The 12,420-nt window shown below is 49.9% G+C and overlaps 4 protein-coding genes across 6 annotated transcripts in view; 2 read left to right on the top strand and 2 right to left on the bottom strand.

The window, feature by feature from the left end:
• The first annotated feature begins 13 nt into the window (after nucleotides 1–13).
• On the top strand, nucleotides 14–1,148 carry LOC120949280 (uncharacterized). The gene is made up of 2 exons (XM_040366487.2): nucleotides 14–453; nucleotides 523–1,148. Exons 1-2 carry the CDS (start codon nucleotides 185–187, stop codon nucleotides 848–850), a joined length of 597 nt encoding a protein of 198 aa, XP_040222421.2. The 5' UTR covers nucleotides 14–184; the 3' UTR covers nucleotides 851–1,148.
• Nucleotides 975–1,623, bottom strand: LOC120949279 (40S ribosomal protein S15). The gene has a single exon (XM_040366486.2). The coding sequence runs from the start codon at nucleotides 1,498–1,500 to the stop codon at nucleotides 1,051–1,053; it is 450 nt and encodes a 149-aa protein (XP_040222420.1). The 5' UTR covers nucleotides 1,501–1,623; the 3' UTR covers nucleotides 975–1,050.
• An 855-nt stretch (nucleotides 1,624–2,478) lies between these two features.
• On the bottom strand, nucleotides 2,479–10,304 carry LOC120961738 (importin subunit alpha-3). Of its 2 annotated transcripts, none has more exons than XM_040385743.2 (5): nucleotides 9,812–10,304; nucleotides 7,856–8,737; nucleotides 7,436–7,762; nucleotides 7,172–7,348; nucleotides 2,479–7,091 (listed from the first exon to the last, which is right to left on the bottom strand). In XM_040385743.2, the coding sequence occupies exons 1-5, from the start codon at nucleotides 9,878–9,880 to the stop codon at nucleotides 6,990–6,992; spliced, it is 1,557 nt and encodes a 518-aa protein (XP_040241677.1). In that variant the 5' UTR covers nucleotides 9,881–10,304; the 3' UTR covers nucleotides 2,479–6,989. The 2 variants fall into 2 exon arrangements, with proteins under 2 accessions (XP_040241677.1, XP_040241678.1); XM_040385744.2 differs by lacking the exon at nucleotides 9,812–10,304 and adding an exon at nucleotides 9,320–9,650.
• Nucleotides 10,305–10,636: 332 nt separating this feature from the next.
• Nucleotides 10,637–12,420, top strand: part of LOC120949767 (endoribonuclease ZC3H12A) — a 16,751-nt gene continuing 14,967 nt past the window's right edge. The window contains exon 1 of one of the 2 annotated variants that reach the window (XM_040367262.2): nucleotides 10,637–11,548. In XM_040367262.2, the coding sequence (XP_040223196.2) occupies nucleotides 11,141–11,548 (408 nt within the window). In that variant the 5' untranslated portion in view covers nucleotides 10,637–11,140. The remainder of the gene's footprint in view (nucleotides 11,549–12,420) is intronic. The other variant, XM_049605107.1, reaches the window with a different exon arrangement.

Genomic DNA, 12,420 nt, shown 5'->3' with positions numbered 1-12,420 from the left:
TTTCCAATGTTACCCCCGAAGCTTTTCTTTCGTTCCCCGCAACCAACGGCCCTGACCGCATTGCCGTTGCCATATCGACACAGTTGATTGGGGGTTCCATGGAAACCAACGTGTCCCCGCGGGGGTTTGTTTACGCAGAACCTTAGTCTTGAATTTTCCACCGTCCTAAATAGCCGTTTCGCAAATGCTAACCAAGAAGGAAAAGCTGCTGATCCGTCCGTGGCAGATGCAGCGCTACATTAACCACCGGATCAAGGTGGTAACAGCCATGCCGGCCATCGATTTTCATCCCCCGCCGGAGCGAATCCACATCGCCCAGAAGCTGAAGAAGCAGCAGAAGGAACTGGAACGCAAGGAGAAGATCGAGCAGGAAAACATTCGCCTACTGCAGCGCCTCGGGGCGATCATGAGCAAGAAGCGGCTGGATAACATCTGGACCTACACCCGACCTAAGTAAGCAATGCCCCCATTACATGCTATTGCCATATTGATGCGATATTTACAACAATGTTCCTCTCCCAGCTTTCTTCGGCGTGAAAACATCTACCCCATCCGTCCAAAGACTACTCCCTCGGACGCTTCCTCCGGCTATCGTCGAGCGTCGTCCGCCAAACCATCGGTGAGTGGTGGAAACCTTTCTTCCAATGCCACCGTGTCACCGCTGACGGGATGGACCAAATCGATCCGCTGCAGTGCCTGCAGTGCGCCGGCCCGTGCGGCCATCCAGCTGAACCAGATCGCCCCGGAGGGTCGCATCCCGTGGGCTCCGCAGCGCAAAACCACCAACCGGAAGTTGCTGCAGGAGGCTGAAACGGAACAGCACGAATGTTGTCGATTCTGCTGCTGCTAGAGTTAGTTGTTTCGCATTACTTTCCGAGCACGGACACCACCACCACCCACTGCGCCCTGTGTGCTGTTGTGTGACCAAATATGTAGCTGCACCACAAAAAGAAAGCAAGAGCGCGTGGAAGAGATTTGTTTACAATCGGGCTTGTATTTTCATCACTCTTTTCCGACGGAAAATAAACACCACACCACCACACTCGCACTTCACTTCAGTGGAATAAAACGGGAGCTGTGGGTAGCACCGATACCGGGGCGACCGTGCTTGACCGGCTTGTAGGTCATCGAGAACTCGCCCAGATAGTGGCCGATCATGTCCGGCCGGATTTCCGTCTGGTTGAACGTCTTGCCGTTGTACACACCGACGGTGGAGCCGACCATCTCCGGCACGATGATCATGTTACGCAGATGCGTCTTCACGCAGGCCGGCTTCTCGTTCGGGGGCGTGTTCTTCTTGGCCAGGCGCAGCTTCTTGATGAGGGCCTGCGGCTTCCTGCGCTGTCCGCGCTTGAAGCGCCGCTTGGCCCGGCTGTGCATCAGCTCCACCAGCGCCTCCTGCTTCATGTCCAGCAGCTGGTCCAGGTCCACGCCGCGGTACGTGAATTTACGGAAGGTACGCTTCTTCTTGGTTCCATCCTCCGGTGCTTGGTCGGCCATGGTTGCGGTTTCGGGATCGATCCACAGATCAGCGGGTCCCAAATTTATCGGAAAATCGCGAGATTTACACGGCGCTACGTCGTCTTGCGAGCAAGAGCGGGTTGAAAAAGAGCATCTGTCAAACGAGCGGATGCAGAACTCACTTCCGTGAGCGCCTCCACGCGTTCTGCGCCTCTGCGTTTCTGCTGAGCGACTGGTGTGCGTTTGTGAACGCGTTTCTTGCTTTTGCTGCATGGGCAGCATGTAGCTGTTTTGCCCAGCTTGCAGCAGTTTAAATTTTCCGTTAAAGTATTATTTTTTGGAAGAAATTTGGAACTATATAACACTTGTACCATAAGTTGAAAATGTACATAATGTTTTAAAGAATTGTTGACACAAAAGTAAAAAAAAACTGTTTGTATACAATTAACTGAAAACTTTGGATATAACACGACAAATTGTAGGTAATAGAGTGGTAATCGCACGTGGCACATCAATATGCAATCCACCGAGATTTGACTAAATGGAACACGTGGCGTATAAATGCTGAAAAAAGCAGACTTTAGTAAATCAGTACTGAACTGAGGCAAACCAAAATTACTGTTGGTGGCCGCGGTATAATATTTTGGAATGCATTGGATTGGCCAAATGATCAAAACAGATCAAAGTGCTTCACTTGAACTTCATATCTTCTAGAACGTTTGAACACTTTTCAACAAAACTTTTCGGATAATCATTGCGCGTTTCCTTTCCACACTTACCTACGATTATTCTTCTTATGTCGGTCAAGGCCTGCTGCTGCTGCCTACCACTATTAGTGGACGTGGCTTTCAATGATTACACATAACAGGATAGTCAGTCGGACGGGGGCACGGATTGAACCCATGACAGGCATGTTGGTAAGTCGTACGAGTTGACAACTGTACCACTAGACCAACACTAGACTCACCCACGATTGGATCACGGAAACAACTCAGAACAGAAAGTAAACACCCAATGTTAATGATTTGTATCAAGTCAATTCTGTTATTCTTTTCATACCTCACCAAGGACACAGAAATGAAACAAATGTTTAAGCTTACACTTTTCGCTATGGAGTTTTCCTGCTTTTCCCTCCGTGTCTCTCTCGCTCTGTGTGTGTGGTTGCAGATGATGTTAACGTCCTGTGAAATACTATTATTTCGAGTCCCTTTTCTGGTTCGTTGATAGAGATAAAAAATAATCTGTTGCTTTCAGCTGTAATGTCCGTTTGTCTCGAGTGCGAGTGTTTCCTGCTTTTGCTTTTTTTTTACCGTATTGGATTTACACAATTTTTGTTTTTCGATATCCGACATCTCTTTACATCCCAATTCTCAGCCCCCCCACAATTTCTTCCTCCTGGAATAAATGGTACATGTTTGTCCTTCTCCCCCCCTCTCTCTCTCTACCTCTCTTTTTGTGTAGTTTTTTTGTGTGGCTCTTATGTGTGTATATATAAAGAATTTTTACAGATTTGAATCCCTGCGCGCTGGACAATAAAAGGGAAGGAGTTCGTACGTTCCGTAATCCCTAATTCCGGTTCCCCGGTGCACCATCATCTTTGTTGTAGTAGAGACAGCAACCCGCAACTCCTCCCCTCCCCCCTCTCATTACCAACTTCCAAATTTGGCAGGTACAGGGGAGGTTGCGCACAGTTTGCTTAAAGGAAGGAGGAGAGAAACAAAAAAACAACGTAATGTGCGCGCCTCCATATAGTAAGCCCTCTTTTCTCGTCTAGAGAGCCCTTCCTCCTCCATCTAAACACGCGGTTTGGCAAGAGGCAAATATTTGTTGTAAAACATCATCATCATGTACATAGGGCGGCTGGCTCCCCGGACACGGCAACAACGTCTCTCGGTGTGCTTCCTCGGTGGACTGGCAATACAAAAAAAAACAAGACCACAAATGCCAGATCCAGTGTCCTACGCGGGGTGCCGAGAGTGCACGCTTCCGACGAGCCCTGTCCCCGAATTCATCACTGGCGTATTTTTTTATGCCTTGGCCGTAGGCTGATCTCCACTGCATCTTCACCCTTATTTCTTCCTCCTCTTCTTCTTTTGTTAAAGCTTAAACTGAATGCGGCGCGCTCTGCACACGGTGCAACACCGATCGCCAACAATGCACTTTCGACGCGATCCCGAAAGTGCATCATCATCATCGTCATCGTCATCTCCTCTCAATGCAAAGAGGATTGACAGAGAGTGAGGAAACGCGGGCACATCATGCTCCCGCGCAAAGGGAACCGCTTTCCTATATGGCTCCCGTATCCGCGTAGTAGGTAGTAGGTAGGATTTACCTCAAATCAGACTTTCTGAACCGCTGCTTCGTTTCGGCAACGTATTTTACAGCGCGCGTTGTGTTAAATGGTATTCTCTTTGCCTCTCTTTTTCTCTCTCTCTCTTGCTCCTTCTGTCCTACGTTTGGGAAGGGGAAGAGGGCGGAGGTGCACAGTACCCTTTAAGTGTGCATGCAAAACTCTCGCCCGCTCTTCCACGCGTCCCCCAAAAAGCTCTATATATCGTTCCGTTTAGTTTTTTCTAGTAAGTCGTAGAAAATAAATTACTTTTACACGTGTTGCAATCGCGCGGACCCCCAGCGCATTGCGCTCTACTATATCTGCTGCCGCACCCAAAACCGCCGCTCCTATCAGGGAGGGGTGGTGTGGTGGTGGCCTGCGAGCGTGTGGCATGTGGCAGCGCCGCAGAAACGACGTCAATTAAAAAGAAAAAGATACTATGTTACAAAAATATCAATATGTCTACTAATGCGAGCGCAAAGGCAACAATACGCACCGCATTTTTCCCCCATCGATGCCCCTTGCGTTTTGTCGCTTCTACTCATCGGGCACAAAAGTTGCTTAAAAGGTTTTCGATGAGTAGCAGCAAGTTCCTCATTCTCTCACACCCTACTCCTCCTCCTCCTACTTCTCCTCACAACAACGACACTTCTAGTAGCAGAAAGTGTTCTCGTGATCACAAAACAACGGAAGCCTCACTTTGATAGTGCTCCATATCATGTCTCTAATAGCTCTACTTTCGCTTTCGCGTTGCCCTTTTGCCCTTTGCGGGTGGTTGGTGAAGTGATTTTCTAAAAGTTTCCTATTTCTCTCACTCTCCTTTACACACAATGCGCTTAATTAATTCACATGGTTTCCCTCACACAGCCCGATCCCGATCGCACACCACACGATCATGATAATGATGGTGATCCTTCTCCTGTTCGACCAACGGCCTTTCAGCGGGTGACAACACGCACGGGTGTACGTACACGCCGCGATTATTTTATATTTAAAAAAATGCCAGCATTCATTACATTTGCGCCCCACTGTGCCCTGTTTTTACACCTATAACTGACGCACAAACTGTCCGCCGGCTGCGAGCAGTCTGTGTGGCAATGTACATATACATACGCAAACGGACGGGGAGGGTTGTTGTACCGCACACAGTGTCCTAGGACAGAGAGTTCGGTTCACATTTCCCCTCTCCCGGCAATTAATAACACACATAAAAGAGGTGAAAACGAAAAAGTAGTTCATATTAAAATTCAACAGCTACTACACCACACTTCCGGCCGAACATTGCTTTCGACTCCAAAAACAGATAGGAAGGAGGAGATAGTTCTCGTTTGCTTTGCTTTGTTTTGTTTTGTTTTGTATTGTTCTTGCGTCAAGGGATCTATTTACAGCGGTCTGGAAAGCCTCTGATAAGTGGCCGCGCCTTCCACAAAGAATCACAACGATTGCTATCGTGGGCCATTTTAGGTATCTTGCACATAGATGCATCCCAATGCGCACATCTTGTAGCATTGGGTGTTCATGTAGCGTTTAGTTTTGGTTTGCGTGTTTGCGTGGTGTTGTTGTGTTGATGTTGTCCTGCCTTTTTTGTTTAGTGTTGTTGTACCTTTTTATCCCCAGGATTTGCTCCTATAGCTTCATTCCTCTATAATGTCCTCATTTTTTGCGGGTAAAACTGAACAGGTGGTTGTGCACGGAGTGTGTCCCCCTTTTTTTAAATAGAATCGAATATACGTTCCCGCTAAGAGAGGCCATTTTTCGCATCATGACGATCAGGTGTCACACATAGACCTCAACTAACCAAACCGACAGATAGACGACGGTTCCTGTCTCTAGATGCCTTTGCCCGATACCCATATACGGTTGCCTCCTATGACACAGCGTCGTATGATCTCGTGCTGGAAAATTGTTTAATGATCTGACTCCCTTCCAACCTCACCACTCCCTAGCTCTCTCTCTCTTTCTGTGCTAACTTCCGGATTCTTAGTAAATATATTAGAAAGATACATTGACATTGCTTCTGGTTTTGTGATACATTCTATCTCTTCGCATTCGTCCTGCTACCATGCTTTAGCGCTAGCGGCATCGGTGAATAATGCCCGGCCGCTGCGACTCTAATGCTGTCACACAATGTGGATCGGTCAGTGGTCGTCGGGTTAGAGGATACGTACGAATAAGTCATCAGTCCTTGAATTCCAATAAATATCGATATTTATGTCGGTTGCAGAGTTCCAGGGTTTTCTGTTAGCCGAACCACACCACCAAAAGTGTATGTGTGTGTGTTTGTTTGTTTACAATGAAGTTCACATTCATTGCTTATGCAGCAGATAGTTCTCTCTGGGAGTTAACAATGAATTTTAACGTGAAATTAGTCCAAAACAAAAGTTCTCTATACAAGTACACTATCTATCTTCTGGTTGGCTTGTAACCAGTAACGCACAAGCTGAAGGTTAGGCATATCCTGCTAACCGGACATTTTGATGATGGGATGTTCAATATACTTCGCGGTAGGAAATTAACTAAATACGTCAACAAAACTACGGGTTTTGGTCCTAAATCATAAATCATCCTCTTTTGCGGTGACCCATCATCATCATCATTATTATCTCGAGCTACATTACCCTAAAACACGCTCTTTGTTACGAGTGGAGTTACCTTTTCGTAGAAAACACAAATGGAAGTTAACATCGTTGATGATGATCAGCCCAATATCGGGCTGCCGTTCCGACCGCACTAGAACACAGGCTTGTTTATGCAGAGCATTGTACAATCCCTACGATGTTTCCACCAAAATCATTTGCTGGCGGAGATGATATTGTCAAAAAAAGTGATTACAAGAACAGGACGATCCTCGCTCATTTGTCCCTAACAAAGAATTTCTTTGATGCTGCTGCTGTTTTGCTATTTCTGCTGTTGTTGGGAGATAGCCGAGCAGATTAAAATTTACCATATAAATGCTCCTCTCTTTCTTCTCAGCGATGCTGCAGTCGTGCAAAAGCAAGTCCTAAAAGTTGTGTGTTCGTATTCGGAGTCTGCTGTGACGTACTGGTGGTGTGTCTCTTGCCCGCGGCGAGCGAAACAAACACCACCATAATTGGTTGCTGACGTTCGCTAAAGTATCCGTGTCTTGTAGTATTCGTGAATCTGATGTGCGATTGCAGAATCCCATTCCCATTCGTTCGTGATTCTGTTCCGTAGCTTAGAAGTTGAACCCGTCGCGGGGAATGTTCGGATTCTGGTTGAACTGGAACGCGTTCTCGTCAGCTGCCGGTCTAAGGTCTTCCAGGACTGCTTCGTCAACCTGTAAACGGACGCCAAACCATACCCACAAGATTGAATTACATTTTCACTCACAAAAGAGCGTCCTCATTCGCTACTTACATCGTCCGAAAAGAACTGCTCAATGATGTCATACGCGAGCTTATAAATTTCGACATTTTCGTGATTCTGCAAAACTTCAATCTTGGACACACCGTCGCATTCCTCGATCAGATTCGCAACGTGCTCTGCATGTGGGCCGGCCAGTTTCAGCATGTTGTTAATACCATCCAATACAACCTGCAAACATGTACACACACCAACGTGCACGCATTAATTAATATGTTCAAAGATTAAATGACTCATTTCGTTCCAGGGTACACATACATTGATCACTTGACAGTCCTGGCACATTAGCAGATCGCAGAACGGCGGCACGGCACCGTCGTTGATCAGCTGCGCCACCTGTTCACGGTTGCCGCTGATCGTCAGGTTGCTGATCGCCCAGGCTGCCTCCTTCTGCGTATGGAAGTCGCCGTGCTTCAGATTTTCGATCACCTTCGGCAGCAGACCGGCATCGATGACGGCCTGCACCTGCGATTGATTTCCGGCCGTTATGTTCGACAGGAACCATACTGCCTCCTTGCGGATCTTGTCCTTACTGTGCGTCAGCAGTTTGGGGAAGTGCGACAGTGCGTCACAGTTCAGCACGACCTAAGGACAGGGAGACGGATACGTTCAATATAAGTTATCGTGTTGTGAGTGTGACCATTCCAGCCCACCACTATCACTCCACCATTTTGTTACCTGTGTCTGATCGTCCGAGCCGGTGACGATGTTACCGACGGCACGAAGCGCGGCCGTCTGTACCTTAACCTCGACGTGCGACAGCAGCGGGATCAGCTTCGGCACCACGCCGCTGTCGATCACGAGCTGTATCTGCTCGTTGCCCCCGTCGGTCAGATAGCTCAGCGCCCACACCGTGTCGACCAGGATGTTGATGTCCGTGTGATGGATCAGCATGTTCAGTGCCGGCAGAATCTCGAGAATCGTGGCGGCCGGTGGCGGCGGATCCTTGTTGCGGCACAGGTTCACGATCACCCAGGTGACGTTGCGCAGGAAGGGGATCGGAATTTCCGGCTGAATGAAGGACAGCAGCGGCTGCACCACGCCCAGCTTAATCACGTAGTCGCGCAGGCTCGGCCCGTCGCCGATGATGTTGCCCAGGGCCCACACCGCCTGCTCGCACACGTTCGGGGCCGGCGAGTTGAGCAGGCGCAGGAACAGCGGGACGGCCCCGGCCCGCACCACCTGGTTCGTCTGTGCGGCCGTGCCGGATGCGATGTTGGTGAGCGCCCAGGCCGCCTCGAACTGCAGCACCTGGTTGTCGTCCTGCTCGAGACAATTGACTAAGATCGGGAGAATGCCGCTGTCGATGAGATTGTTAATCGGAGGATTGCGGTCCGACGACAACAGGCGACGGGCGGCCTGCACCGCCGCCAGCTGGCCCTCTTTGTCACTGCTGTTGCCGGCCTTCTCGACCAGCTTCTTCAGGTTCGACTGTAGTGTGTAGTCCTCCTCGTCGGTCGATTCTGTGGTCTGAGGAACGTTGCGTCGCTTGAGGATCGTCTCTTCGCGTTTGTTTTTGCGCAGCTCCACCGTAACCTCCGTTCGTCGCCGACGCATTTCCTGCGGAGTTATTGTTGCTAGGTTAGTACTGTTGTTTGCATCCATCACCACTGGTTCCAGGTGTTATTGCTATCCTTGCTACAACTGGTAGGTGCCCACTGATAGAAAAAAACAAACCCCTGTCTACCAATGGATGCTACGATTGGGCAGGTGTTGTTTCCCCGCCAAAAGGTCAACAATGTTCCAAATAACTATGGCACATCATGGCAACAGCCGACCACCATCCATCCAACCATCCATATCCCAGGATGACCTCGGGGCGCAGCTTTAGAAAATCGCATCGCAGCAGCAGAGAGGTTCGACGCAACTACCATCCAACACAATCGTAAAAATAAACATACACGCATAGCATACGTCCGGCGGCACTACCTCCATCGCCACCTTCCCGCCCCCTCCCTCCCACAACCCAGAATAGCAGTGGCCGGCCCACCACACCATCAAATAATTCACGGCGCAACACACACGTCGCGCTCGCTGGCACATTTATGATTACGCGACCGAGCCGATTCATCATCGCCACGGGGCCGCCGCCGCCACCGCCGTCGGGAGAGGCAGTCGTGCACACATCCATGTCCGCCGTACCTTTCGCCACACAAAAGAAGGAACCCCACATTGCTCTCCTCCGCACACTCTCTCGTCGCTGTAGCGGATTGACGTTTCAGTACAAAGGAAATCAGCGGGGACGGAAGCGTCGCGGCGGTGTGGCAGCGAGTGGATCAATCGAGGAGGAACGAACTGCAGAACATTCTCGGCCTTATCGTCCGCCGTCGGCCTATCATGTCGGCCTTTCAAGCACAAAATTGGCAATCCTCCGGTATCGGCGTCGGAAACAATTCTTCCGGCGGAAAGATCATCTTTCCAAGCGCGCAACCTCGTGTGTGTCGCGCTCTCGATCAGAAACGGAAACGTAATTCACTGACACACAGTAGGCGGGAGCGGGGGAGGGCGGAAGAACGGAGAGCCGAGAGATAATTATTTTCACCATTTTCAACCTGCACACTGCCACCCCGTGGTTTGGAACCCGTCCCACTACCTCCCCCACCCGCTTAACCCACTACCGGGGCACATACTTACATCCTGGTCCTTTCCTTTGTTTTTAAAACCCTGCATACGGTTTTTCGACTGGGAATCTATCGACGCCATTTTCGTACGGTGAGGCAAAACTTCTGGGAGTTGAACAAAACGTGCTGTGTGCTGTGTGTGCGGCCCTGACTCACACTCTCGCTTGCACTGCCTAGCGCGCACTCTTTCACACTGTCACAATTTTCGCGCTCCCTTCGCTCACTCTCTCGCTCTCGCTCGCGCTCTCGGCACCGACGGGCAGCAATGGGAAACTGCGAAATCCGAATGGCAGATGGCTAGGTACGAACGCGTGTGCCGTGCTGAACGCGGTTCGCGTTAAACGGCTTTCGATGCTGAGCGTGCTCGTCAGCGCACGGAAACACTTGCGGCTGCACAGTCTGCAGGATTCGTCACGAAATATGCACGATTTGCTTTTCACCTGGCTTGGAGCAAAAACCTTGCCTGCTCGCACAATATTTGATGGGAAGTAATCAAGGTGTATAAATAGAGGGCAGGTTGTATCGCGACGGGGCACTTTGACAGTTGGTTCATTTGACGTGCGAAGGTGCGAACGCTGTCATGTTGTTTCTCATCGTTTATTTTGTTTTTTCGATAATGGTGGTTTAATTTAAAGAATTTGATGAAAACTCATTTATTTACTTTTTTTTAAACACAACATTCAAGGAAGGAACTTTGCAAAGTCTCATTTTGAAAGTGTTAATCAATGCACCTTGATGATGATTGCAATACATTTCTCTGTCATTTGGAAACAAGCTTTCCTTTGCTGGGCAAACCGACTTTCGGGACTTTCTATTATTATGCATGAAGAGAAGCAAAATTGTGCTCAAATGAATGTAAGTTCATCTTGTTTTTTGTAATATGTCGAGCGAGAGATCTCTCAATTTCATCAACATTGATTTCCCACATGTCATTCGTCGTGTCCTGACCGAAACGCCCACTGTGGGAAGGCGGTGCGCGTTTGTGTTTTGTTGATGGAATGCAAAGTCTGTCGCATCGCGAAAATCAATCCGCACGCACGAATTCACTCGGGATCGAAATCAATCGAGCTGCGTCGATTCGTCCATCGTGTTACACGGGTGTCTGGCACGTGCAATTGAAATGAAGCAAAGTGTTTAATCCATTGCCCGCCGAGTAGTGCGTGTGTACGCACGCACTTGTGTGTACGTTTTCGTTGTTGTTTGTGGTCTAGTTGTTGGGTCTAGTTGTGCTGTTGTGCTCCGGTGGTGGTGTGGTACTAATCGCGACCGTCTCTCCGTCGGGTGGAACCGATTTTAACATTGCCAAATCCGCTGCTCTGCGCCATGCAATGGTGTGCGTACGATGGAATTAAGGCAACCCGGTCAGCAGTCGTCCTCGTCCCCATCGTCGTCGTCAACGTCGTCAGCCACCGTCGCCGCCGCGTATCAACGACCGCCGCCCCCAGGTGGTGGTGATGTGTTATTGTTACCTCCGCCCCGCTCCTGCCCAGTAACGGTGCGTGTGCGAAGGAAAAGTCTCGCCTACCTGCCAAGCATACGGGAAAAGTTGAGCGCGATTTTTGGAGTTCAGCTACAGGAAGTGCTACACTCCGCCGATGAGCAACAATATCAACACCAGCAGCAGCAGCAGCAGCAGTTTGTCACCTTTCAGGTGCTGGATGAAGCTTCCGGGTGCCAGGTAGCAGTAGGCAGTGTGCTGAGCGGCTCCCTCATCTCCAGTGGCAACGGTGATCTAATCGGCCAAATACAGGTAAGTGTGTTCGGGTGTTGTTTGGGCTGTAACTCTCCGCCGCTTAGAACCAGCCGGAAAGGCGGGGGGGGGGGGGGGGTTTGGGAACGCACGCGAAACTCGTTTTCGTCACATTGTTTTACGCAGTTAGCAGCACATAAGCGCCCAGCTTCACCTTCACACACCCCCCACCCCAACAGCTCACGAGTAGCCTGAGTGGCGATGGTGGTGGTGGCGGTTGTCAGCACAGCTTCGATGAAAGTATGTACGCGCGATAGTTGCACAGAGAGCCGGGCCAGTGCCGGTTTTCAGAGGTTTGCCCGCTGGATCAGCACATGGGGTCAGACGGTGGGTTCGCTACGATGAGATTGCATTACATATTCTGTGCTATCGATCAATCGAAAACCGGATCGAAACCGTTGGTACGGTGGATACGTGCGCCCAATACCAGCGTGCGCGCGCGCCATATTCTGTGTGCCAACGGGACCTGTGGACAGATAAAACAAAACCAGTTGCCAATGTTTCACCATGAAGGGCTTTCCCCAGGCAACAGTCAATTGCACCCGGTTATTAGGTCTTATCCCGGCGCTTGATAAGCTATCGGCTACTTCCGCCATTTCCGGACCGGGATCTCATTGGCAAAACAGCACGATCGATCAAATCTGTCACGGGGGAGGGCGGGAAGTGTGAACGGCTCTGTCCAATAACCAGATGATGGGTTGATGAGGGCTCACTGCCACTGCCACCTTAAAATTGCCCCCCACTCCCCCCCCCCCTCCCCAGGCCAATCAGTCCACTATTGCCATGTGGGTAATTGTTTGAATTGCCGGTTGCAATTATCACTACCGCCACATTTCGCCCCTCTTCCCCACTTCCCACTTATCAGGCAAGAT

This window comes from Anopheles coluzzii, chromosome 2 (genome assembly GCF_943734685.1).
Source record: "Anopheles coluzzii chromosome 2, AcolN3, whole genome shotgun sequence".
NCBI classification, from domain to species: Eukaryota; Metazoa; Arthropoda; class Insecta; order Diptera; family Culicidae; genus Anopheles; species Anopheles coluzzii.
Note: the sequence above shows the minus strand (reverse complement) of the source record. Positions and strands in the feature narration are given on the sequence as shown.

Coding starts and splice junctions, on each gene's coding strand:
- LOC120949280 (XM_040366487.2), top strand. CDS start 185: ATGCTAACCAAGAAGGAAAAGCTGCTGATCCGTCCGTGGCAGATGCAG. Junction 454..522: donor TGGACCTACACCCGACCTAA/GTAAGCAATGCC, acceptor TTCCTCTCCCAG/CTTTCTTCGGCGTGAAAACA.
- LOC120949279 (XM_040366486.2), bottom strand. CDS start 1,500: ATGGCCGACCAAGCACCGGAGGATGGAACCAAGAAGAAGCGTACCTTC.
- LOC120961738 (XM_040385743.2), bottom strand. CDS start 9,880: ATGGCGTCGATAGATTCCCAGTCGAAAAACCGTATGCAGGGTTTTAAA. Junction 7,349..7,435: donor AGGACTGTCAAGTGATCAAT/GTATGTGTACCC, acceptor ACATGTTTGCAG/GTTGTATTGGATGGTATTAA. Junction 7,092..7,171: donor AGCAGTTCTTTTCGGACGAT/GTAAGTAGCGAA, acceptor GTCCGTTTACAG/GTTGACGAAGCAGTCCTGGA.